The sequence below is a fragment of the Vicugna pacos genome, chromosome 3 (genome assembly GCF_048564905.1).
Source record: "Vicugna pacos chromosome 3, VicPac4, whole genome shotgun sequence".
Classification (NCBI taxonomy): Eukaryota; Metazoa; Chordata; class Mammalia; order Artiodactyla; family Camelidae; genus Vicugna; species Vicugna pacos.
In genome coordinates this window covers 28542876-28568994 of record NC_132989.1, presented here as the reverse complement: position 1 = coordinate 28568994, position 26119 = coordinate 28542876, and the positions used below count along the sequence as shown (strand labels likewise).

General features: G+C 52.2%; 1 protein-coding gene across 5 annotated transcripts; it reads right to left on the bottom strand.

Moving 5' to 3' along the window:
* Window positions 1-138: 138 nt before the first annotated feature.
* SEPTIN8 (septin 8) lies at window positions 139-26119 on the bottom strand. 5 transcript variants are annotated; one of them, XM_031673074.2, is made up of 10 exons: window positions 25892-26119; window positions 14769-14889; window positions 13631-13826; window positions 13140-13326; window positions 11935-12096; window positions 11279-11375; window positions 10913-11081; window positions 10587-10719; window positions 10277-10467; window positions 139-1194 (listed from the first exon to the last, which is right to left on the bottom strand). In XM_031673074.2, exons 1-10 carry the CDS (start codon window positions 25919-25921, stop codon window positions 1029-1031), a joined length of 1452 nt encoding a protein of 483 aa, XP_031528934.1. In that variant the 5' UTR covers window positions 25922-26119; the 3' UTR covers window positions 139-1028. The 5 variants fall into 5 exon arrangements, with proteins under 5 accessions (XP_031528934.1, XP_031528935.1, XP_031528936.1 ...); XM_031673075.2 differs by having other exon boundaries at window positions 139-1191; XM_031673076.2 differs by having other exon boundaries at window positions 13140-13320.

The window sequence follows — 26119 nt, the reverse complement described above, 5'->3', positions numbered from 1 at the left end:
GTCATAGTAAGTATGAGGACTTTCCAGAGCCTACCCTGGACTCATTTGTGCCTTTGGAACAGCTGTTCACAACATAGGATGGCAAAGCACACATCCTTGCACATGCATCACAGTGAGGTGACCCACAGGCTCACGACATACGGAAGAGTGAAATTTTATCTTAAATCCAACACAGTTCCACCAGACTCCCACTTCTAAAGGACATTAAATTAACTTTACAAAGATTTTTAGACGGCACTATTATGGTGAGTTTCTCTTTTAAATACACACTGCAAAAATATGTAACTTTCCATTCTATGAATACTGTACATAAAAATCTGTCTGCTTTTGCTACACTTTACACACATTCACTTAGCTGTCTTTCTTCACCTACACACAATCCTTATTGAGGCTTTAGACCATATATTGATCTGGCACTTAAAAAATGTCATATTAGTTTGTATTTGTTTTAGTTAGAGAATGATGGTTATCCTTAAGGGTATGATTCTGTTAGTAAGGCAAAATTATGCAATGTGGAAATGTCATGGGGTTTTGGTCTGTTATGAAGCATGAAGATTAAATCACTGAGGGCTGTATCATGAAAACTAGTCACTGTTGCCAAGTTGCAGAGTTTCTTTTCATGTCCAGCAGATACAAGTAACTCTTCTGCTACCTTAATCTTGAATCGTAGGCTTCTATTTTTCAGAATTGAAACATTGTCATCTGGGCACTTTAGGCTCATAATGACCATGTTACAAAACAAACTGTCTTTTTCTCTCCAGGGTTGAAACTGAGCTTGGCCACAGAGTGGGTATTAAGCTTTAAGCCCCTTGTGAGGCCATGACTCAAGCCCCTTGTGGGGGCATGAATGGAAATGAAAAGGGCTGGACAACATTTGATGTTCCCTGATGGAAATTTTTAAATTGTTTGCACTTTTGGTCATTGATAAATGAAAAGTAGGGGGTTTTCTGTTCTAACGTTAAAAACCACGGTCTCCAGTTCCACGGCCTGGTGGTCCTGGGCTGGCCCCATGTGAAGGAGCTGCTGCCTCAGAGGAATCCTTCCCTCCACGTCGCGTCCCTGACCAGGCAGCTGCAGCACTGTATGGCGGGCCACCAGCTGCTGCAGTTCAAGGGCTCCACACTGGCCTTGGTCATCATCACCTTAGAGTTGGAGAGGCTCATGCCCGACTGCTGTACTCCTATATCTGATCTGCTAAAGAAAGCACAGGTAGAAATCAACTTTGCCCTTGACCAGGCTCTCAGTTTTGCCCCTTTAGCTGATGCACTCTGACCCCAAAAGGGCACCCATGGCCCTTCTTTGCCCTTGTGGGCTCCAGAGGATGGTCTGGCCATCATGACTCTGAACAGAGTCTTCCTCGGGGCTAGGCTTTCCACACATGGCACGCTGTCTGGGCTTGGGTATGAGACACAGATTACCTTCACCAGACCAGTTGGAGTGGGTTTCTCTGACAGTGAGAGAAGCTTTATCTCAGTGGCAGTCCTTGTAGGCAAGAGGATGCAGGGACATGTCTAGCTCAGGAGGAAGCAACCCTGGGGGTAATATTGGGGAATGTAAATTTCAGACCCCTGACGCTCGATCTGGTACCAGGCACTGGGGTACCATGAGGTAGACACTGGGAGGTCAGAATCGCTCAGGATGGACAGGGTAAGATGGAATGCAGTTAGACTAACAGCAGTTTTACTGAGGTTGAAGAGGGAGGTCCCTGAGATGGTGGTGTTAATGTTATTAAGTTGGGTGGTTGGATCTTCCTGAATTGCTCCATGGTAACATTTTGTCACTCAGTTACTCATTCTTCAGAATGTAGAATGGATCTCCTCAAGGACCACTGTTCTGTTTTAATTACAGGTCAGTATTAGGCAGCTGAACCGCTGCAAGAAACTAGTAAAGCAGCAGCTGGCAAGTTCTGAGTCATCCTCCTGCACTTTCTGTTTCACCTGCCAGCCTCTGTGTCCGTACCCCAATGCCCTTTGGAGCATAATGGTGATCCCTTCTTGGTTGGACTCCTCTCTAGTCTAGGCTTTATGGATCCTATAACAAGAAAGGAAGAAAGCCCAGAAAGAGCAACTGAGAAAATGTTCCTGAGTCTTTAGAAGAAAATGAGGGGGGAAAAAGACAGGTTGGGGTCCCTAAAGGGAAGGGTAGTCCTGACATATCAAAACCCTGCCTCCCTCACAACCCTGGGCCTGAGACCAGGGAGAAGGAGTAAGTGCTCATACTGCAGCTTGGTTTTTCTTCCTTCTCCATCAAGGGCTGGATTAGCTCATCAGACAGCTGGAGTACGAGGCCAGGGGTCAGCCTTGCTGGTGCTGACAGGCAAGTTCTCACTGTTCCACCTGCCAGAGCTGGCCAGGTTCTCCCAGCTTCCCAGGCTCATACCAGGAACATGTGCAGCACTTCAAGTCCCAAGTACCCTGCCTGCCCCTGCAAAAGGGGGCCGTCTCTCCAGATACGTTTACCCTGACTTGGCCATGATTTATATCTTTGCTTTATAAGGACTCAATAAAGTATGCTTTGTTTAATGTACAGTATTTGGTCAAGCTTTAGGCACATTTCTCCTTTGTTACTCTCAAGCAAAGTAGTTTCTTAGCTTAACTAGAGGAATGTCTGTGTTAAAGAATGACATTTCAAGGTGACCCTTGTGATGGGAAGGCACAGCTCCTAGAGCTTTTAGTTGAGATGGGCTAGTTCTGAGGCTAAGCCTGCTCCAAACACTGTGCTGTCAGAAGGAGGAAGAGATGACTAGCGTGGCTGTGAGGGAGGAGCCAGCTGCCCCTCGGAAGCTGTGACACTATAGAGCCATTCTCTAGGCAGTGGAGTCCAGCTGGCATCTCTGCCAGCTGGGGCTGTGTAAGTAGTGGTGGGGGTATGAATGGCTGAGCCACACATTTAGAGGTGATTTGTGAAGTCCTTTCACTGTGAACAGTTTTTTTTGTAAACGTGCTAAGCCACGGGGAGTGTGATCTGCCACTAGGCACAAAATAATCAAGAACCAGATATACTATAATAGTGTTGTATGTAGCACAAATCTCTGTCATTTGTTGAAACAAATTTGCTTGTTGGAGCTTTTGTTAAAATACACCTTAATCCCTTTCAACCCTGTCTGAATCTCATTTTACATCTATTGGATACCATGTATTTAGACTTGATAGAGTTAAATACACTTGAAATACAATCTCCTGGGTCCTTTCAGTAACTGTCCTCTAGCCCAGCACAGATGAAGATTCTGGGGGCAGCATGCTGCTCTTGGCCACAGCTCCTGCCAGTGGCCATGACTGCCCTCTGCCTCTTTCCTTCCACTGTGAGTGGGTGCTGTCGTTGGTAGGGTGGGGGCTCATCCTGAGGGCCCACACCAGCTCGCGCTGTCTCTGACTTCAGGGAACTGCTGAGAGGTACTCAGATTCCTTAACCAAGTAGCTCTGGTTGTAAGCTGCATCCTCAGAGCTAAGCCAACTCTCAATCTCTTGGAGAAAGGAGTAGGTGTACCTGTGAGCCGCAGCATGGACGTAGGTAAGGGACAGCCTTGTTGCTTCATCTTTCTGTAAACATTCCTCTTCTTTGGGGAAGCAAACTTTTGTATAGCCAAAGTAAAACACTTGGGAGAATCAATCTTTCTTTCTTCCTTCCTTCCTTCCTCCCTCTCTTTCTCTCTCTCTTTCTTTCTTTTTTAAGTTTTTACACTGTTCAAGCTTGCCTTGGGGTCCTAGGTCCCATCCTATTCCCTTCTAACATTTTTCTCCCTGAAGTTTAGGGACTCCTATCCCATCTCAAATCAGACTGCTGATCATTGCGGTGGAAGAAATATGGACACAAACCATCTTCCTTTTGTCCCCACCTGCAGAGGGCAGAGATTGGTGAAGGACTGTGGCCGCAGAAAAGGGAGATAGGAGAGAGCTCAGAGGCAGATGGGCTAAGGGAAGAGCAGAGAGATGAGCATCATAGTCCTTTCTTAAACGTGTCCAAATATTACTTCCCATAATTGGGTGAACAAGTACAATGTTGTTCCCTCCACTACTGTGACCCTACTCTCCCTGGCTTCCTGGAGCGTCTCCGTCCTTCAAAGCTTGGTGAAGACTTTGCCTCCCTGCTACTTGCCTCCCCCTGGGGAGAGCTGTGCTGTCCTTCATGAGGGGTGCCTGCATGCCAGACTCCCTGCTGGGCTGTTGGCTCCCCAACCTGAGGCCCCCATCTCCTCATTTTGATCTCCCAGAGATGAGCCGACTGTCCAACAGAGGAAGCTCCTCAACAGATTAACCCAGCAGATCGCCACTGCTTCCTTCAACCACCAGTCTGCCCTTCCTCGTTTGCCTACTTAGGAGGACATCCCACCTCTACAAAACTATCTCAGGTTCACCAACCTACACTGTCAAACCGCACACTTTAATAGTGGCTACATTTTCACTGTTCTTCTGTCATTCCATCAGATGGCCAAGGAGCAGCTATAGCTGAGGAATGAAGGGTACAGAAGACCAATATTCAAACCCCAGTTCCTCCAGCTAGGAGCTGTGTGACCCTGGGTAATTAACCTCTCTGTGCCTTGCCTATAAAATGGGAAAATGATACCTAATCATAGGATTATTATGAAGGTTAGAGGAATTAATACATGTAACGCACTTTAGAGGAATGACTGGCACACAATAAGAAGTCAAATGCTAGTTGTCCCAAGTCGAGCCTCCTCCTCAAGAATGTAAACTCTTCAAGGGCAGGGGCTGCCTTCTCTCATGTCCTGCTTCATCAAGTTGCCTGATAAAGATTCATTGACCACAGGCTGCATCTTCTCTTTCCTATCTTTCCTCCATCCCACACCCAGTCAAGAGCCTTACACAGATGCCCATGGCAGGATTCATTATTAAAACATAACTCCTATAGAAACTGATCAACCCCACAAAGTTCACAGAAAAGACAAGCTGTATTTTACCACAGCTGTAGCAGATTAATAGGCTAGAAAACATTAAATCAGAAAAGCCACTGCCCAAAAAAGACACCACAAAAACTCAAAATAAATGCAAAATTTAATGAAAAAAATGAGTACAAAGTGAATGGAAAGGAACAAAAACAGTCAATGAATGAAGGAGTAAATGAATTAACAAGTGAAGCAGTTTTAGAAAAGCATGTTAACGTAACAGACTAGCAAGCCACGCTTCCCTTGGGCCTTTTATCCAGTAATATGAGCTGCGCTTAACAGAGAACCCACACAAAGACATACACAGTCACATATGCAGTCAGTCTGCACAATTATGACCACCCAGAATCAGGTTACCCGTGACTTGGGTGACCATATATCCCAGTTTGCCTGAGATAGTTATAGCTTATGCCTGTTGACCCGGCATAATTATTAACACCATCTCCCTTCACTCTTCAAAGTCTCCATTTGGCCAATAAACTACACGGTGATTCTACCCCAAATCAACTTGGTTCATGAAAGACATGATAGTAAATGCCAGCATGATCCCACTGACAGTCCTAATAATGCCAACAGATGATACTGAGATAGAAAGGGAGGGGCAATCAGATCCTGCAGGCAGGGGTCACATTCCACGAGGGGTAGCTTGTTAAATAAACAATGGCAAGTTTTAAGCTCACCTTGTGCACCAAGGATTAATTTGGTCTTAGCTAAAAATGACAAAATTCCAAACACAAACAGCATGGGAGAAAAGTGCAGTGAGGCTCACTAAAGTTAATGGGAACTGTGGAGGCAGCTCAGACCCCAGAAAATGTAACAGTGACAGGTCTTCCCCGGGAAGCCTTGGGCCCGCAGGCAGGTAACTGCCACAATTCTGGCCTTCCGTGTATGCCCGGGGTGCAGCCCACAGACAGCGGTGGATGGGTGACAGAATCTGCCCACTCCAAGAGACCCCAGATTGGCCCATGAACCAGGAGTCCTCATTTCTTACATGACCAGTGAACCGGTTGGGTCATTGAGCTTCATCTTCAGAAATACATTAGCTGACAGAGGCTATCTTAAAGGTCATCCTTCCAGCCAACTAAATACACTTGCAGACATATAATTATGCTAAAGACAAGCCACTCGCAGTCCACATCTGCCTTAGATCTGCTGAGTTTACCTTTTTGGATACCCATACGGAAGCATCAGTTATCAATTACAACCAGAGGTGGATTTACCGAGAAGCTAATGAAGTTTAATTCTCAGGGCCCCTTCCAAGGCCCTGTACCTAATTTTATACTCATATTCTTTTTTTTGAAGAAGACTTCTCAAATAGTTCAAGCTTCAAGCCCCTCAAAATCTGCATCCAATCCTGGTCATGGCATAACCCTTGGAGAATTCTCACTTTTGGCATCAATAAAACCTGCTCTGCTCCTGGCAAGGAGAAAAGGGCCACCTTTTTCTGGCCATGCCCTGGTGGAAACACACAGCTCACCCTCCAGCCTTCTCTGAGTGGCAGGAAGGAGCCAGAACCTGGTCCTGGAAATCAGTAAAGCAGGTAAAGGCAAAAAGAGGGAAACGATGACAGGAGGGAAGATGAAGGACATAACAAACTGCCAGTCTAACAATATATTATCTCAGCTTCCTAAGGCTTCCAACTAGGGAGTGCACTAGACTGTGAGCTCCTTGAGGGGAGAGCTGCATACTACTCTGGGTAGCCTGTGCCCAGCACAGTGCTTCACCAACATTAAGTGAAATCCTTCCTTTTGTCTATTCATTTTTTTGTGTCCTGTATTATCAGGACATATATTCTACCCTGATACTCTCAGTGGCTTGCAAACCAACAGGAACACAAAAGAATCCTTGTACTTCCTTACAATATTCTCCTTAAGAATGCAGCCAAAGGGGAAAAGCTCATCTGCTGTTTTTTCTTAAATTGGCCACATACGTCAGACACCTTCATCTCTTTGCCGTGTGACTCAGCCAGGAAAAAGGGAACAATGACCTGGCATGACCAGGAGAAAAACCTTTCCTGACTGAGCACTCCTTGCATTTGGAATATGCAGGATTGGTTTGGGGGTCTTAGTTGGAGTCAAACACTTAACACACACACGTGGGGTTGGACCCTGTTTACAGGTAGCACCTCTGGGGCACACACACAATGGCTTTGGGCTGCTGTTCCATTTACATTCACAGTAAAAACACTGGATGTGGTCTTGTTCATGATCCACTTTCATCCATAAAGAAATTCCAAACACTGCCATCACAGGACGTTTATTACCCACCTCTCCCTGTATTTTATAGGGGTACTTTATACATAAGAAAGGTTTAGAGGTATTTTTAGTTTTAAAAATCAGGGAATCTATGTTACTTATGAAAATAATGGGAGAGGATATTATTTGTCTTTACGCTTGTGCCAAAATAAAAATTTAGAAGTGTTGTAAAAGTTATTATTGAAATTAAGCTCTAGGTTAGAAAAATTAAAATGAAGGGGAATCGGGCGAATTTTGCAGCATGTATACCAGACCACGCAGCCACACCTAGGGCACTGCATGAGTTGCCATCTTGACGCTGTACAATTAGGCCGAGCATCGCCAGCTGGGGCCTTCACTAGAGCGGCACAAAACTGCTCCGTCAAGGAATAGTGACACTGTAAATGGAAGACCAGCCACTGGCTCTGAAAAAAATAAACCTCATCAGTTTTGGATTCCAGCATTCATGGCTTTGACGAGTTTGCATAGAGAGGGTGGCCCGCCAGGCCAGGGCAGCCTGGGGCGGTTGGGGTTGGGGAACAAAGCAAGGCTGTAAACACTGGAGTCTGTACCGGCTCCCAGTCCGTCCTCACACCATGTTATGGGAGAAGGTGTAACTCAAGCAACTTAACACATGAAAGTCTAAAATCCGCTCTTGACATGTAAGTCTGTGCGTGCGTTAACTGAAAAATAAAAATAAAAAAAAAACAGAACAAAAACAGACACATTAAAAGATACGCAGACAACCAAATCAAACAGAAGCAAAAGACAGCAAGATAGACACTGGGAAAGGGCAGTCAGTTTGGCGTTTGTGACGAGCAAAGCAGAGAACTCGCTTCAGTTTATGGCATCCCAGGCTGAGGGTCAAGATCTGACTGGAAAGTAATTTTGCAAAAATGGATTACAATTTGAAGAATACAACCAATCAAAGCCATTCAACTAAATGGTCACCAAAAATGCCCCCCCAGCTGCACTCCTGACTCATGTCATTCCTCTGACCAGGGCAGGAGGAAGGAGTGATCCCAGCCACCCCACCTACCCTACGCTTGGTCTCCACAAAGCCAACATGGGAACAGAGGGCTCTCTTCCAGAGGCCAAACTGACTGAAGCTTTCTGGAATGTCCAGCAAACAGAAAAGACCTGTTTCCCAGGTCCAGGTCACATGAAAAAAGCAGGGAGATCTGACACCAGTGACGAGCCCCACCCTGAACTGCGCTGGTGCCTCTGCAGCCAGCCTGCACCCCAGCCCACCAGCCCTCATACCCCGACCTGGCCACACATTCTTGTCTTCAGTCTTTGAGCGGTTTCTCCATAGCTTATTTCCTAGGGGACTTTGCATGCCTTTTCTTTCTTTCTTTTTTTAAATGAGACGGCCTAGGCTAAACTAGCAGGGAGCAAGGCAAAGTCTCTTCTGGTGCCAGCACCTGGGTCACAGACCCACATACCCCCTTTCAGGAGAAACCAGATTTCTGAGCCACTAGCTTGAAATCCATGCAAGTTCCAACTCACAGAGCCCCCATGCTCACCAAGCTCACCAAGCTCACCAAGAGCTAGACATGGGACCAGGGCTGGAAGCAAATGCAAAGCAGAAGGGAAATTCATATGGCTGAGAGCAGTGTGGGGCTGGGTCCTCCTTGGGGACAAGCAGGGGCTTATCTATCCCAGCAGTACCAGCAGCTGAGTTGGAGCCACCAGTCAAGAGGATGGGAGAAACTACAGAAAGGAGGAAGGTCTGTCCCAGAGCAGAAGACAGGCCTTAGGAATGAGAACTAACATCCAATTCCTAAATGCCTGCCTTGTCCCCCTGATCTCCCCCAGGGAGAAGCTCTGTAAGTTTCTTTTCCTTAGATGTGTCTTGGGGACGGTGTGTGTTGGTAGATATGTGCCTGAGTCTGTGTATGTGATGGGGCAGGAGAGAGAAAGATAGTGTGTCATGGGTGTGTGTGTGTGTGTGTGTGTGTGTGTGTGTGTGTGTGTGTGTGTGTTAGGGAATGCAAGATTGGGGGACAGAGGAAGTGCTAATGCCACAAGCAGCATCCCAGGGCCACAGCTAGTTTTGTACTACATGGCCTTAACTACAAGGCTCCACTGCTACCAAGGAAGGAAGGGCCTGGACACACACGTTCCCACATATTCCAGGAGGAAATGGGATTCCTGGAAGAACAAGAATGAGGACCAAGATGGGTACACCTGCTTAGTTGTTAGGTTAGCAAGAGAAGGAGGGTACCTGACACAGGCCAGGGGCAGGGAGAAGTGGGAACGGACGAGATCTCCATAGTGTGATGTGGTGTGGGGCACTGAAAGAAGTGAGTTTGGGGTGGGAGAGCCCCAGGAGCCAGGGCATCTGGACTCCAGCTGTGAGTGTGGAAATAGGCTATGAAAAGCGCCAAGGAGAAGGGACTTAGAGCAGCCTCCATCTGGCCAGTAAGTTGACTGCACTCCCGGAGGCTAGGGAAAGCCTCCCTTCCATCCCCCATCATTCTCTCCCCTCCGGGGCTACTCTTGCAGGAACAACTCCAGCCTCTACTTGAGGGGCAGCCCCTCTCTCCAGCAGGACTCACAGAGCCCCTGCATGGAGCTGCTGTCCTTCCTTCAGCCAGGTCACGATTATAGTGCCCAGGGAGCCAGTGCTGGCTGGGCTCAAGTCGCCACTGTGCTCAGCCACTACTTGCCTACCAGTATGGGGCCCAAGTCCACGGCCTCAGGACTGAGGGGGATGCACCATGGCTGACCAAGCAGAAACCACAGAGCTTCTGGAATCTGTCCAGAAATGCTGACATTCCCAGGCCCTGACCTTCTCCTGGACTGAAAGACTTTCCCTGAGACCTTATACCCTTTCAGGGGCCACTCCTGCCTGTGTGGCCCAGCCTTCTCCACCCAGCTCTTGAGGAGGTTGCAGGAGAGAGAGAGTGAGAAAGAGAGAGAGAAGCAGGGTGTGGGATGGGAGAGGGGCCGCTCACGCACAAATACAAGAGTGTGAACAAGTGCTTAACATCTCAAGATGTGAAGATCATAGTGAAAGAAAGAGAGGTGAGCAAGAACGAGGTGGAGAGCAAGTGAAAGGCAAGAGTAAAGTGGTGAACCAGCGAGAGTGAGCGAGAGTGAGCGAGCCAGCGCAGGGCGGGGCGCCACCACCTACTTCTTCTTGTCCTTGTCCTTCCTCAGAGGCTGCTGCGAGGTGGCGTGCAGGGCCTGAGACTGCAGGGCCTCCACCGCGGCCTTCCTGCGGTTGAAGGCGTTGGTCTCCTCCTCCAGCTCCCGGCGCTTCTCTTCCACCTTGCGCTTCTCCTCCTGGTGGACCCGCTTGAGGTGCTCGAACTTCTCGTGGAGCTGGGAGCACAAGGTGGGGAGGCCGGGCTTCGCGCAGGCTGGGAAAGACCTGGGCCCCACTCGCCTGACTGCACTGGCCCCGCCCTGGCCACGCCACAACCCCCACACCCAGCACATACCTCTCGCTCCTTCTCCTTCAACTCCAGCTCTGTCTCCTTCACTTTGTTGACGAACATCTGCCTCATCTCCTCCTCCTTCCTCTGCAGCTCGCTCAGGAACTCCTTCCTCTTGGCCTCATATGTCTCCTGGAGACTGTGGAGGTGCAGACAAAAGAGGCCAAGAGGGAGATTATGGTGGGATGGGGTGGGCAGAGCCAGAGAAGCAGTCACATGAGCACAGAGTCTGGGGTTCTGGGGTCCCGAAGGCCTCTCTCCCTGGCTCGCAAGCTCCCGGAATGGATGCCAGCATGGCAAGTCTGGCTGGGGCTATGGAGACAAGCTGTCACCTGAAGGGCTGGCTGTCACCATCGCTGTCCTGGAAGCCCATCTCCTCCAGTTTGCAGCGCCGGTAGAGCTCATAGTGCCGACTGTGCGTCTGCTCACGGAGGTCCTCCATGTTCACACGGATCAGCATTTCCCGCAGCTTCACGAAGTCGCAGTGATTCTCGTTCTCCACTGAAAACAGAGAGCACGCAGACATCAGGCAGATACACAGGTAGACAGCACAGGGAGGACAGGGCATAGGACAGTGGTTAGAGGGTAGAGGCAGACTCCCGAGGGAGCACAGATAACAAATGGTCACGGGGAAGACACAGGATAGCGGACCAAGTCCGGGCCCCCAGCTAGGGATGTGCTCTGGCCACCACACTCACCCTGTACCACTCCCCAAGGGTACTGCCGCGCTCGCACCAGCTTGTTTCCCACCTTCACTTCCTCGGTGCTGCCCACCACGGCAAAGGGTAGGTGTGCCTGGAAAGGGGCCCAAACGTGCGTGAGCCCTGAGCTGACACAGGCTAATGGGCAGACCCACCCTTCATGCCCCTGGGCTCCAGAAAGGGGCTGCCCAGACCTGAACCTGGCTTTCCAGCCCTTCAGAAAAATATCCTGGAACCTCCAAACAGGGGAGTGGGCTGAACCCCCATCCCCTTTCCTTGTGTTCCAGGGTGTTCTTGCAGCCCTTGGGCTTCCTAGGGGCCACTAGAAGCTCCCTTAAAGGACCTGTGGGCCTGACTCTCTTCCAAGCCCTGCCATCCCACCAGCTCACTCCTGCAGGTTTCAGGTCTCCTCCCTGAGTTCGTATCTTGTGAAACTTAAACCTGGGGAAGCCCCAGTACCAGCCCGATATCCAATTCCTCCCATTCCCTGTCCACAGGATGCAGGACTGGCCAGCGCCCAGATGCCCACCCGTCCTTCCTGGAGAGCTAAGGCTGGAATGCAGGGGAACAAGAATCGCCTGGGGCTGAGTCAGAGATCTGTGCTGGCTCCAAGCCTGCTGGCCCGAGCCCTGAGGCCCTTGCCCAACGCTCACATTCATGACCGCGTTAATCTCTGCAACAGCCTCATCGTCAGTGGGAAACTGGTAGATCTGGACCCCATTGCTGACCAGCTCGCCCATGATCTTGATCTTGAACTTGTGGAGCTCACTCTTGGAGATGGTGTCAGCTTTGGCAATGATGGGAATAATGTTCACCTGCCAGGATCAGAGACAGGGGGCAGCATGTCAGTTGCTTCCTGATAGTGGACAGCCCTGCCCAGGCCATACCTGGGCAGAGGGGCAGGAAGCCAGAGAGATAGAATTGCTCCCGAGGGAGTCCCAGCCTGAACCCAGCTGGCTGGGGTCATTCTGATGCGTGGAAACAATCAGCTGCAGTGCTTCTTATAGCCCTGACTCCCCCAACCCTCCACCCAGCCTGAAATTAGTTCCCTGGGCATACTCAGCTTTGGCCCAGAGTGCTCTGAAGGTCTTAACCGGCATGGGGCCTGACAGAAGCAGCAGCAGGGGGCTGAGCTCGCCACTAAGCAAGTAAGATGACCTATTAGCAGTAGCCAAAGGAAGACCTCAATCTCCCAGGTGAAGGTTAACCCATTCTCCACAGTGAACATTAACCCCTGGGATGGACAGCACAGTCACATGAGAGCTGACAGGTGACTGTGGGGCTGTACGCCCTCCAGGACCTCAAGCCATTCCTGTTGTCCCATGAAGCTGCCCTCTTAATACCTCATTCCTACTCTAATTCTGGGCCTTAACACTCCCCTCTCTACTGGGCTCAGGAGGAACCCAAGGGAAAGCCACAGAGGAAGGACAGAGTAAGTGAAAGAAGCAGAGGAACTAGGAATTGGAGAGATAAAGCGAGCAGAGAATTGGGACGCTCTGAGGAGGTGGTCAGAGGGTCAGAAGAACAGGGGTGAGGTGGGGAGGTAACTCTAGGGGGATGGGGAGAAGGCCAGGAGTTGGCAGACTGAGAATAAGAATCAATGCAGCTGGAAGGAAAAGGCTCAGGGCCAGACAAGGGACGGAGCCCTGGAGAAAGAGCCCAGAGCAGTTGGGGCCAACTGGAGCTGTAGTGACAGGTGCAAGAGAAAATACAGAGAGGACCAAGCCAGGGGGCAGTCCACAGGCCCACAACTAGTAGAGCCCCTGACGACCACAGTGGACAGTCACACTGCAGCCGCCACACTCCACCTCCGTGTAGGACCGGGGAGCCCTCAGAACCAGCTGGAGGGGGGCTAGACCTTGCTGTCCAGTTTTTTCATGGTCACGAGGTCCAGGGACTTGAGGGAGTGCCCCGTGGGTGTGATGAAGTAGAGGCAGACATGGATCCTTGTGTCGTGGTAGTCGAAGAGCGAGCGGCGGATCTTCAGCTCTTCCTGCAGGTAGTTTTCAAACTGTGCGTCAATGTAGTCGACGATGGGCCTGTAACTACAGATAGCTCTGTCACCTGGAGGCAGGCAGTGGAGACACAGGGCAGGGCCGGAGCCAAGCCGGGATGCCCACCAGCCTTCATCTGGAGGAACAAACAACTTCTATCCAGGGATCTCTGTCTGAGTCCAGGAGGCTGACCCTTTCTCCTGGCCCCCCAAGCAGCCCTCCTCTGGCCCTCATGGAACACAGCTTGGTTCCCCATCGGGGGGAGCAGCGAGGAGGGCAGAGTGCTAGGGCAGGGTGTTAGAACCTTGGGAAATGTGGGTGGGATGGGGAAGAGACTGCCCTTCCCGCCTCTTGCCTCTCATCCTTATTGATCTGATCCCCGAAGCCCACAGCGTCCACAATGGTCAGCTTGAGCTGCACGTTGCTCTCCTGGAGGTCATAGGTCTGGGGCCGCAGGCGCACACACTCCTCATGGTGACTGGCTTCCTCTGTCTCGAAGGTCGTGTTGAAGAGCGTGTTCATCAGTGTGGACTTGCCAATGCCAGTCTCCCCTGGGAGAACAGGTTGTCAGGGGAGGGGATGTCAAAGGCTGGAACTGGGACTGTCCCTGGCTGTCAGCTAGGCCAGGTGGGGCTCAGGCACCCTGAGCCTCCATACAAGAGAGAGGAGCAGGCCTCCCACTCCATCCCTCACTGTCCTTGTCCTCAGGAACCATTCCTTCTCAGTAGCCTCAGAAATAATATGTGGACACAAGAGCCAAAAGGCTGACTTGGACATGAGACATGGGTGTAGGGAAGAGGCAGAGCCAGGTAACTGTGAGGCACCAATGGACACCTCTGCTGGCCTCAGTGGAACACAGTCACCTGCTTTCCATGCCATCCCTCCTGGGCCCAGGATGGTCATGGGGCCAGTAGGGCCAGGGTCTGAAGCCATCAGTGGTTCAGCCCACCTGTCCTGGGTGGCCCCAGGCCGATGTAGCTTTAATTGGGAGTGGGAGTTGTTCAGGAAAGGCTGCTTTCCTGGCAGATGCCAGGGCCTGGGCACCTGTGGAGGGTCTGGCGGGGCTCTTTGTTGTATTTGTTCAGATGTGCACTGGAGCTCTTTCCACATGATACTGTAATGGAGGGAGAATCTGGTTTACTACAGTGTCTTTGACACATTGGGAACAACAGTAAGTGTTTTTTGAACAAGCAAACAAATGAATCTAAACCACTGTTACAAACACTGAGTTTACAAAATACTTTCATGCGCCTAATCCTGTTTCCTCTTCATGGCACCACTGAGTTGGGCCCTGGCTCCCACTCTGTCCTTGACCCTGGCAGAGACACCCACCAAAGCCTCACCCTGACCAGCCCCCAGTGTCACTCTGCCTGGGGTGGGGTGGGGGTCCCTTGCAGCTCAGCAGGTGGTCAGGGCAGCAGTGTCCCATCTCCCAGAAGGTCCTTGTCCATCCTTGGTCTGAGGATGCCCCCTGGTCAGGCCATGACACTCACCCACACACAGGATGTTGAAGCTGAAGCCCTGAGTGACTGACTTGCTGACCAGCTGGTCGGGGAGGCTGTCAAAGCCCACATGGCCGCCCAGGGAGAGGCTCCGGGGCTCCGGCTCTGCGTTCTGCCAAGAGAGAACAGAGAAGGCAGTGAGCCCACTGGGGAAAAGGGACCGAGTAGCGGGGAGGCCAAAGCTGAGTCAGTCACCCCCAACCTTGTCTGAACCATCAGTATATCTCAGCCACACTGTTAAGTGCACCAGAACCCCAACCTCAGGCCAAGTTTCCACAGAAGGAGCCCAAGGGCCTCAGGGCTCATGAATTCATCTGGGAAACGGCCTTTGGCCTCTGGGTCTACTCCTCCTGGACTGACCAGGGATGCCTGGGCCTGAGGCATCACCTGGCAGATGGTCCCAAGACCTAGGGCTGCTACCCTGAGGGCTCACCTGCCCCCCTGCCCGGGAGGCCCCAGATGGTCCCTGGGTCTCAAAGTATTTCAAAAGGCCAAGATTGGAGGGTTTATGTGTTCTTGTGGCCTCTCCTATGGAAGCAGGACTCAAGCAAAGGCAGGTCTGGCCTGAAACTCTCACAATTGCACTGTTGGGGGGCCTCCCCCATCAGGCTGGGCTCACAGCCCTCCATGGGCATCCCTTGCTCCTCACACACCCAATTGTGAAATGCACACATGGGCCTACCTAAGGGGCCAGTGCTCACTTGGACCCACCACTGGGTCTCCAGACCGGTCTCTGGGGCATGGTGACTCTGAGGCCTCCTCTTGCCTCAGCGGTATTTATTCTCATGGGATTCCCAGGCTCTGGCTTGCACCACCCTCCCAGCCCTACCCAGTCCTAGTTGCTTAGACAGAGGATTCTGGAGGAGAATGTGGAGGCCTGCCCAGCAACGCAGGCAGCAGTCCTGAGCAAGCAGGGGCCACTAAGCTGGCCCACAGAGCTATAAAAAGAACCCACCAGGACCCAAAGCAGAGGGTCAAGGTCGAACTCCAATCTGTGTGGACGGAGGCTCTGCTTCCTTGGGAAGGGGGTGGAATACTGTCTTCCAAGGGAAGGTTCCCAGGCTCAGCCTCCCTGGGTTTGGCCCCTCCCGAGGGCAGGCCCCAGAGAGCTCTGTGTGGGGCAGAAACATGCCTCCGCCATTCCCGAGCCCCTCTGCCCTGACTGCCAGCTAGACAGAGCAAGGACAGGACAGGGCAGGGCAGGAGGTCTGGGTCTTATCCTGCCATCCAGCCCACAGCTCCAGGACCAACTGAAGACAGCCCCAGGGGCACAGATTAGGACAGTGGCAGCCTTTATGCCAATGTGGACATAGGCACAGTGGGCAGAGGGGGCTGGGGACCAGACAGCAGGGCCCTGGATCCCAGCCTCCAGCACAGGGATCTCCTGAGCATCCGCGCACCCCCTGACCTGTTGCCTCAGCCTAAACTTTCTAACCATGCTTTCCTCCCAGCTAGAGCACCTGGTACTCAAATCAACCCTCTCTTCTTCATTCACCGTGCCCATGTGCCCCTCCCCCAGGCCCTCTCCCCCAGCTCTGTCACTGCAACCCGGCAACAAAGTCTCCCAAGTGCATGTGTGCAGCCGAGACCCCACATGGCCTCTCTGGGCAGTTGTACTATCTCCTTGAACAAGTCAGAGTTACCTCTAAACCTGTTCTCTCCAATGATCCTCCTTGCTCTTAAAGCTTCTCCCTGTCCCCTATCCCCAGAGGATTATGTCACAACCTTTCCAATAAAGTCCAGGTCCCCCCAGGGCTGCAAACATAATAAAAAAAAGTCCCCAAAGGCAGCTTCCTCTCACTGGTGCCCACATCAAAACCAGTAAATGGAGCATAGGATGTGCTGGGTCAGGTCCACACCCCCTAGCATGGTGTTCCAGGCCCTTCACTGTGAGGTCTTTCTCACAGGCTCAGTTCCTGCCTGGCTGGCTACCTGTGAGTGCACTTTTCAAACTTGGCCCCTTCCCTGGGCTCCAGAGATCACTCTGCCTTTTCCCTGGCACCTGCTCTGGGCTGAGCCCTAAGTACTTACATTTCAGGCTCCTCACTTGGCTGTGACCCCATTCTCTTGCACTACTATCTGTCCTTTTCATATGCACTGTGATTCTCCAACTCCTCCATAAGCTCCTTGAAGTGGGCTGCAGGCGGGGACAGGGGAAGGACAGGTTTCCCATTCTTCCCACCCTTCCACCACTGTGCCCAACACACAACACTACCATTTATAAATCACAGAACACTGTCTTCAACTGCCACAGCATCGGGGGCATCTGCCCACCTTACACAGAGTTTCATTATTTGGTCTCTGCTCCACCTGCTTGTGGCAGCTTGAGGATCAAATGGAGGACAGAACAGCTAGTCTAGAGTTTTTTTCCTTTCAGGCGAGACTGAAAATCTCCAAAATTTAAGGCGTGCTGTGCTTGCAGAGAAGGCTATGTGTTTATTCATCCTCTTCTTCCAAGAGTGACACAATCAGGATGCAATCCAACATCCTGTAGTCTGCCGCCAAAACCCACCCAGTCAGCTGTGTCTGGAAACCACACACGCGCACAGACAGAGTACTCGCACAGAAACAGAGGCCATCCTCTTCCTGAGTTTCCCTGACTCTCTTATAATCCCAGGCTCCAAAGGCCAAGAGCAGCACTTGGGGATCTCACCAAAGCCCACCTACCCATGCTCAGCCAGCCCTGCTTGCCTTCACTCACATAGCTGGGCTCTCTCTGGAGAAGTGTGTGGAGTACAGGGAGGTCCTTGTGCCCAAGTTGTTGCCTAGGTGCACTCTGTCACTCCAGGGGCACGGACCGGGGGCAATCGATGCCTGCTCCGGAGCCTCAGGGGCCATGGGAGCACATACACACACGTGCACACACACAAGAATGGTTGCTGGTTCTCCCAGGGACAGAGTGTTGTTCCCTGGTCTCAGGAGACTGACCTGACCTCCCAGCTCTACTGAGGTGTGACTCTCACTAATGCCAACCTCCCCGATCCTATATTTGGCATCAACAACATGTGATCCAAGGTGCACCGCTTACTGCAAAGCGCCCGCCCCAGGTGTTTCTGCTGATCTGTGTGGGGTCCTAGCTGGCAGGAGCCAGCAGCCTACAAAGCATCACAAGCACGTCTCAGCTCCCACAGCTCAGAAAGGAGCTGCAGGTCTCCCACCCACTACCTGCAGTTTGACAGGTCAAGACCTCAGCTCCAACTCCAGGGCTAGCTCCTAAGCCAGTCAGCATTGATCCCACAACTGGTTCAGGCACAGGTAAGCGACCCAGGTTGAGCGTTTACGACCATCTTATAACCATAAGGGGACCCAGCCTAAGACTAAAACCCACTCACAGAGGATGGCAGAGCCAATAAAATCACAGAGAAGAGAGAGCCAGTGTCTGCTCTACCTCTGGGCTTTTCCCTTTTCCCTGGCCACATCTCCCCTTTACCGCTTAAGCCAGGTGAATGGGAACTACCTATTACCTGCAACTGAAAGCTTCCTGACTGCTACAGTCTCCGGAGTGAAACTCTCTTCATGCAGCAGAACAAGGAGAAAGCCAGGAGAGCAAGGACGGAGAAGGAAAAAGTGGTGTTAGCACCGCAAGAAGGAACGGCTGTCAAAAGATAACTCCCACTTCGCCAAGGACCACCTGTGCAGACTAAGCCGAATTATTTATACAGTCTTTTCCCACCCTATGTGGCAGACACCATTATCATCCCCACTTTACAGGTAAGGAAACTGAGGTGCACAGAAGCTAGAGAACTAATCAGGGCCGAGTAGGGCTTTGGGAGCAGCCAAGCTCTTGCCCCAAACCATTCAGCTATACTGAATACTCCCCCACTCTCACAATGTTCTTAACTCATTCATTCAGCCACCCAACACATGCTTGCTGGGCACATCTGCTGTGTGCCAGGCACTGGGATGGCCGCCAATAAAAAGATGAGGACACCAGATTCTAGAGATGAGGGGATAATCGCAAATGCCTGTAGAAGCTAGGCAGGTAATGTGAGTGAAGGGAAGCACTCTAGTAATAACAACCACACCTAACAGTTATCAAGTGCTTACCACGTATGACTCTAATTTAATCTTATTTAGTCCACGCATTTGCCCTATGAGGTAGGCTGTATATTATCTCCACTATACAGAAGTAGACAGTTGAGGCACCAAGAGATTAGGTAATTTTTCCAAGACCACATTGCTCAGGAGGGTGAAGCCAGGATCTGAATGGAGATGGTCTGACTGCAAAACCCACACTTCCAGCCACATCACTCTGCTGCCTATTGGGTGAAAGACTCGGTGCCTTGGCTGAGTGTGGGGGCCTCAGGGAGTGGTAGGAACAGCGGGGAACTGCAGAGGCTGCGCTCAGTCCAAGATGGCTATGGTTTTGTGACTCCAGCCAACTGTGGAAATGCAGACCTAGCGTTGCTAGATTTTCCAATTTTTTTTAAACAGAATCCAGAAATCCGTATTTTTATGTGAAACCCACTAATTTTCAAAAGTTGGCAACAACTACAAATTGAGAATACCATGAGGGCCCAACACAGTATGTCTGGGGCCTGACAGTCTGCAACCCCAGGTCTGGTAGGATAGTGACCTGGAAGGAGAAAACACCAGGTCTCCACTCGTGTTATGGAGACGCACAGGAGACTGCTCTGCAGGAGGAGCTTTCCTGCTGGACAACTCAACTCAGACCCTGGTGAGAGGTGGGCCCAGCTGCTTCTGGCCCTTTCCACACAACCAGCTCCCAGGGGTGCAGCTCTGGGGGGCCTGAGCTGTCCTCAAAGCTCCAGGATATAGAGTCAGCAGCTCTGAGCTCTACACACACAATGGGAAACTCCACAGGGCCATTATCCCCTCTCTAATCACTAACAAGCTTTTGGCTCCTGAGCCAGGCTCCGGGATTCTATGTCATCATTTCTTTGGCACATCAAAGACAACAACCAAAATAATAACTGCTCAAGCTGACTGCGTTCCTCCATGCCCGGTCGTCCAGAACAAAGTGGAGAATGGCATTTTGTTATGCAGCCCAGTGGATAAATAGGACGTCCTTTTCCTGACCAGGAAATGCTGTCTGAGTCTTCTGGAGCAGCCCTAATAACCAGCCAAGAGGAGCTGCCCCCTTTACCAAGAAGAGAGGTGAGATTTGGGGAGAAACCATGTCTCACACTTGCCCACACAAAAACAGGCTTTTACCCTGGAGGAACTGGCAATCTGTTGAATGTCTGCACCAATAGAGGCGAGGAAGCTATGGGTGAATAAAGATCCCTTGAGACCAAGCCTCCCAGACTGGGTTGGTTGTTCAGGTGGGAGCAGAGTTGATAGCCCACCATAACTATATCTGACTCTTGAATGCTAGACAAAGAGTAGCCCCCGCCCCAGATCTTCCACAGAGTTCTCTCCAAGTGCCCTGGAGTTCTAACACTTTTCTCCTCTCAGGCTCCCATGCCTAGCACCTACTGTCCTGAGCACCCCGCAGGCAGACATGAAGCCTTCTCCCCAAGAGAGCTCCAGCTTCGGGGAGGCGTATTAAGTTGCTGTGCAATGGACCCAGGAGTCTCCGCGCCACTGGGAGCCTTCTCTGCCCATGCTCCTGGCACAAACCACCCTACCCCCGGCTCTAGCTACTCTGGACCTTAAATAGCCAGAGCAGAGGCCTCTGGCCAGAACCCGTGGTCATAGAACAACTGTCCTTGAGTCCGAGAGGAATCCTAGGAATTTTCCCAGGAAAGGCTTAGGCTCTGGTCCCAGGATTCCACAACAAGCCTCTAAGCCCAGGTCAAAGGTTACGGGAAATAACCACAGGGATGCGCATGGGAGGGAGGGGGTGGTAGGGCTGCTACCCTGGGCCAGGAGGGAAGAATAGAGGCAGGATATACCTGTCTGCAATCAAGAGGACACCTGAGAACCAAAGTGTCTATCTCCTAAGGTGGCAACAAAAACCTGGGGAAAACACATGAGCCAGGATCAGCCTTCATGGCACTAGCACAGTAGCAAACAAGGTGATAATGGCAAGATGGCAGTTGGGCCCCAGGAGGAGGTCACTCCCTCAAGGCCATTCATCCCCCCTCCATCTTGGGAAGAGAAGGGACTTTGAGAGAGAAACTACCCCCAGAAGCCCAAGGCCACCCATGCCCTGACCCCAGTATTCCAGGCTCTCTGCTTCCCTGCCTCAATGAGAAGCACTTCCCTTCCTCTCTGCACACAAGACAGCCGCTTAGTAATTTGGGATGGTTTGTTTCACACTTCTCATGTCAGAATCAGGTTTCCAAGAAGCCAGCAGCACAGTTACTGGTCTCTGGGCCCACCACCCTGCCCCAGGCCTAGGACACAGAAACACTCCTGAGCTTTGTTGTGCCGCCTAAGAGGGAGTGGTCCATCTCACCTTGGAGTGGATGGGGAGGGCACTAGGGGCCACAGAAGGTACTGGAACTCCAGGTGTTCATACCTTCCCACTTGGCTCAGGGATTCTGGTGGCAGCCCCTACTTCCCTGAAGCAGGAAAAGCCACAGTAGTCTGGACATCACTAGATGAAGGCAGCCTATGTTCCACAGTGAATGAGACCCCACCCTTGGAAAGAGGAATGTGGGCAGCAAAGGCGACCCTGCCCCCCTCTTACCCTAGGATGGATGCTGGTGCTGGGAAGGGGCAGAGAAATGCAGGGGCACCGAAGAGGGCCAGTGGAGGCTCCAGGCAGGACTGCTATACTTCTCTGTTGCATGTGCCATTCACCCCAGCACCAGGCAGAGTGTCACGCTTGCACCCAGGTCCTGCAGCCTGGTGAGTGAACCTGGGTCCATGCCCACAGCCTTCCCTGAACCTCGGGCTCCAGGTGGCCCAAGCCCAGGGGCCCCTCAGAGAGTAGGGAGAACCTGTGATCTCAAATAGGCCCTATTCTTTCCTTCCCTGGTTCTGTCCCTCCCATGTGGCTTCCAACATAGGGGCCAAGAACCATCTGGAAGCCATGTGTTCTAGGGAGAAGAATATCTAATTTGCCCTAATACCATCCAGGGCAACTGATGTTACAGCCTGGATGTCCCCTGCCCTGTTCTCCACCACCTCTTCCCAGACGTGGTTCCTCACACGAGCCCTGAGGATGCAAATGGCTCCAGCAAAGAACACCCCAGCTCTATCACAAAGGCATGTCGACCTTGGGAGGCATTCCTTCCCTCAGCATATGTGTCTCCCTTCTGCCTGCATAGCTCCACATCTAGTTCTCTGGCAAAGTTTGTGCCTTGGGGCCATGACTGGGGATCCTGAGACCCAAACTGGTAGCACAGAGGTGGAAGACTGGAGAGGCTGCAGGGGACACACGGAGGCCAGCCAGTCCTCAGGCCCTTTGCTCTGTCATCCTGCAGCGGCTTTCTTCTGGTAGCTGGACCAGAGCCACAGAAACATTCCTGGTGGTTACTGCCCCGAATATTTACCTCCACCTAGCCCATCTTAGGACTCAAAACTCAGAGGGCTCTACCCTCTTGGTCATCTCAAGGGGGGCTCAAGGGAGGAGGTTGGGTCTCAGGCCCACACGTGCCAAAGACCAGAGTCTGCATCCTTATTCACCCACAGGCTGCTGGCATCAACCAGGTGATGGACACAAAATATCCAGCACCCTCCCTGCCATCCCAAGCTTTTGACAAATGTCTGGCTCTGGGTTCCCAGTCTCCATCCATTCTCCCAAGTGGCTGGCATTGTGGTCAGTCTCCTTCTTGCCACCCTCTCTGTTCCTACCCTGGTCAGTCCCTTACTATATGCTCCCTTAGATCAACAATGCCTTCCCATCAGTCTCCCTGCTGGGATCCATTCCAATCAAGATCCTAGGCAGAACTTTCTAAGGTGAGTACCCAAAGCGTGGTATCATGCCTATGAGGGAGGCAGGGCAGGGCCAACTCCCCTCCCAGAAGAAGCAGGTGGAGCTGCAGCCTTGCAGGTGCTCATATAACCCCTCCACCCCACCAGGCACTGAGAGCTGCATAGATGTCCCTTGCTCAGCTCTTGTTTCTCCTTCAGAACAGCTCAGCAGGGAAGTTATTGGCCATTTTCAAAGAACAGGGAGATACCACTCCATGACAGCTCCACTAGGGTGAGAGGGCTGCCTCCCACATTCCTTCCCACCAGCTCTTGCTTCAAGGATGGAGTAGGCACTCTCTGGATAGCCTGCTTCTTGGGGAAGTGTCAAGATTACAGGGGTGACAACGGAAGTGACAGATGGTGCTGGGGATAAAGTGGTGAGGGAATGGGGGAGAGTGACTGGCTGGGAGGGATGCCAGGCACGAGGCTGCCGTGCCACACACCCCCTCTCCCTCAGAGCTCCACTCTCCCTGGGCGCTCAGTCCTCCCTCACCATGGAGTCTGAACCCTGCCCCATGAGATTCCAACAGAAGAAGCACAGGAGTTGGACCCTGGGTCAGAAAAAGAGTATGCTCCAGAGTCTGGGCCCCAGGAAGGAGGAGGGCAAAGCAAGAGTAGACAGGATTCTGGCTGCCCAAGGAGGGCAAGAGGGAACAGAAACTCCCCAGAGGGCTGTTCCAGACATGCACATCCAGGGACATCTCAACTCTAACTCCATGGCTGATCCAGGGTTGAGCAAGGCTCAGCCAGAGTGTAAAGGATGCTGAGCCTGAGGGGTTTACATCACGCCACGTGGGGAACAGGAGCCCAGCACACACTGACCTCAGAGCACCACTATGCTCATCTAAGCTCCAGGCTGGGAGAGTTCCCAAGCCCTCTGGGGCTGGTCCAACTACCGAGCTAGCCCAAGGGGCAGTGTCAACCTGCTACCGCTCAGTCAGATCATAGCCTCTTGGCCACTGCTTAACACCCAAGTCAACCCTGGGGCTGGTGAGACACCTAAACATATCTCCCAACATGCCACAGACTGCAATTAATCTTCCAGAAACTCTTTGAAGAATACCAGTATGGTTATATCCACTTCATAGCAAGATAAAGGAAGAAATGATTTTCCCAGGATGACAAGGCAGGAGAGAATGGAGTCCAGACTCCTAAATTCTGGCCAAACCCCACCCAAGGTCTCCACCCAAATTCAACCGTGTCCAAGTCCTCCCAGGAGGCTGACGGCCCAAAGCATGAAGGGTGTGGAAGGTATCCATTCATCTGACTTAACCTGGCACAGTAACCGAGGCCCCTGAGCTCAGGTTGTACACCCTTACTTGAGTCAGTCCCCTCTCGGTGCGCTGGCCCACCATGGGGATAATACCTGAACTCCTCACAGATGTGGTTTAAGAGCAAACACAGGAATCTGGGGGCAAGAGCCTTTCCAGCTGACTGCCTGGTAGTGCAGCAGAGCCTTTCAGTTCAGCCTCTGAGGATAACCTCTGGATGTGCAGTGATGGGACACCCTAGGGAGGGTGCTGTCTAATGGAGAAAACTCATTCTCTGCTGCCTTTTTACAGAGAGGGCCAGTCTTCACATCCACGTTGACACTATCACATATCACTTACTGTGTCTTTACCATGTGCTAGACACTGCTCTAAGCACCTCACCTGGATCCTCTCATTAAATCCTTCCAATAACCCTAAGAGGGAGGTAGTATTTTTATTCCATTATACAGATAAGAACATTGAGGGGTTAAACAACTTGCCCAAGGTCACACGGCCAACAACACATCAGGCAGTCTGATTCTGGTTACTCTACATACCATTCCCACCTGCAAGACCAACTGTTAGAACCACCTCTGGCCACAGACAGACAAGCGCCAGACATAACTTTCTGGTCAGCTGGGCACAGAAAATGCACACAGACATACAGGCAGAGATGTGCAAACATTCACAGGTCTCTTGGCCTCCAGCTAACCAGCAGGTCTGTTGGGATTCAGGCACTGGCCTCCTGGGGTGCCTGAACAAATTCCCATTTACAGTGCGGGGGTGGGGTGAACTTTGATTTGCCCAACCTCTAAATCCTGTGTTTAAACTTACTGACCTGACTTGCAGCCCCCTCTCCAATGAGAATAAATTACCCCAGTCTAAAAATTATGAAACCAGGAGTTCCTGCTTTATTTATGCATATTTCCAAAGTAGACCAAAAAATGTATTTTCAGATTAAAGAGAAAATTTACATATATAAATTCAGAACAGAGTATTTATAGCATTAATTACATAAGTCCTGGATCCCTTATTTAGTCCCAGAACCAATTCCTTATCGGTCACATATTTAGCATACCCCCCTCCCCCCAAAATCCCTGGGCCTTTCCTCCCCCTTACCACGGACCAGGGCCATGCTGGCAAGAGGACACAGCTTCCTTCACAGCCCAACCTCCTAGACACACCCAAATCCAGCCTTAGACATCAAGGGACATGCAAACACAATCCCCAAAAGGTCCTTCTCCCCGGGTGAATTATAAAAAGCCTTCAGGAAGTTGGCTATTGGTCGGCTCAGGCCCTGAGAGACCTCTGCAGGGATCACCAGAGACGTTAGCCCTGCAGAAGGCATACCCGAACTGGGGCCCAAACAAACATCCACTGGGCTGAATCTGGAATCTCTCTAGTTCCTGGGCGATGGCTGCTTCAGACCCGACCACTGAGGCCGGACCTGCCTGGAATCGCACCCAGGATCCAGGCGCTTGGGTAGCGGGTGGAGGTTGGGGGTTAGAGCGGGAAGCAAAAGCAGGCCCAGGTCTTCAAGACCCAAGTCTGCAACTGCCCTGAGCTCATTTGAAGGACTCCCTCGGATCCCTAGGGCTTCATCCTCACCGGTTGTGCCCATCAAACAGCACCTGCGCTGCTAGGCATCTCCCCAGCAGTGTAGAAAGAAACACTCAGGGAGATGGGGGTTCGGAGAATCCTGGATCCTTCTGTCCGGCCCCCGAGGCCCCAGTCTGTCCTCGCACCTGGCCGCAACTAGGCGGATATTTATTTGCTCCTTTTCGCGAAAGGGGTCTGCCTCTTCTTCGCCCAAGGGGGCGCCCCCGCCAGCCGCCCGGCAAGGCGCCCCAGCCAGCAGTCCCGCGACCCCGAGACAGCGCTGCGAAGAGCCCGCTCCGGTGTCCCCCCGCCCGCCCGGCGTCGAGGCCCGGCTGCGCGGTGCTGACAGCCCGGCTCGCGCCCCCGGCCAGCTGCAGGGCGGCCCCCTCCCCGCGCCCCGTGCTTCCCGCGCGCGCCGCGGCCCAGCAGGGCCCTCACCGAGAAGCGTTCCAGGTCAGTGGCCGCCATGGCGAGCTCCGCGCCGGGCGGGCGAGCCGGGACGAGCACCCGGGGGCGACGGGGACAAGCCGGCTGCGGGACGCGCTCCGCCCGGGCGGCTGCGGCTGAATGGATCCAATATGGCCACTTCCTGGAAACTCCCCTTGGCGGCGGCGGCGGGAGAAGCCGCGGAGCCGCCTCCGCCCCCGCCCGCGGGACCGGCCTCCC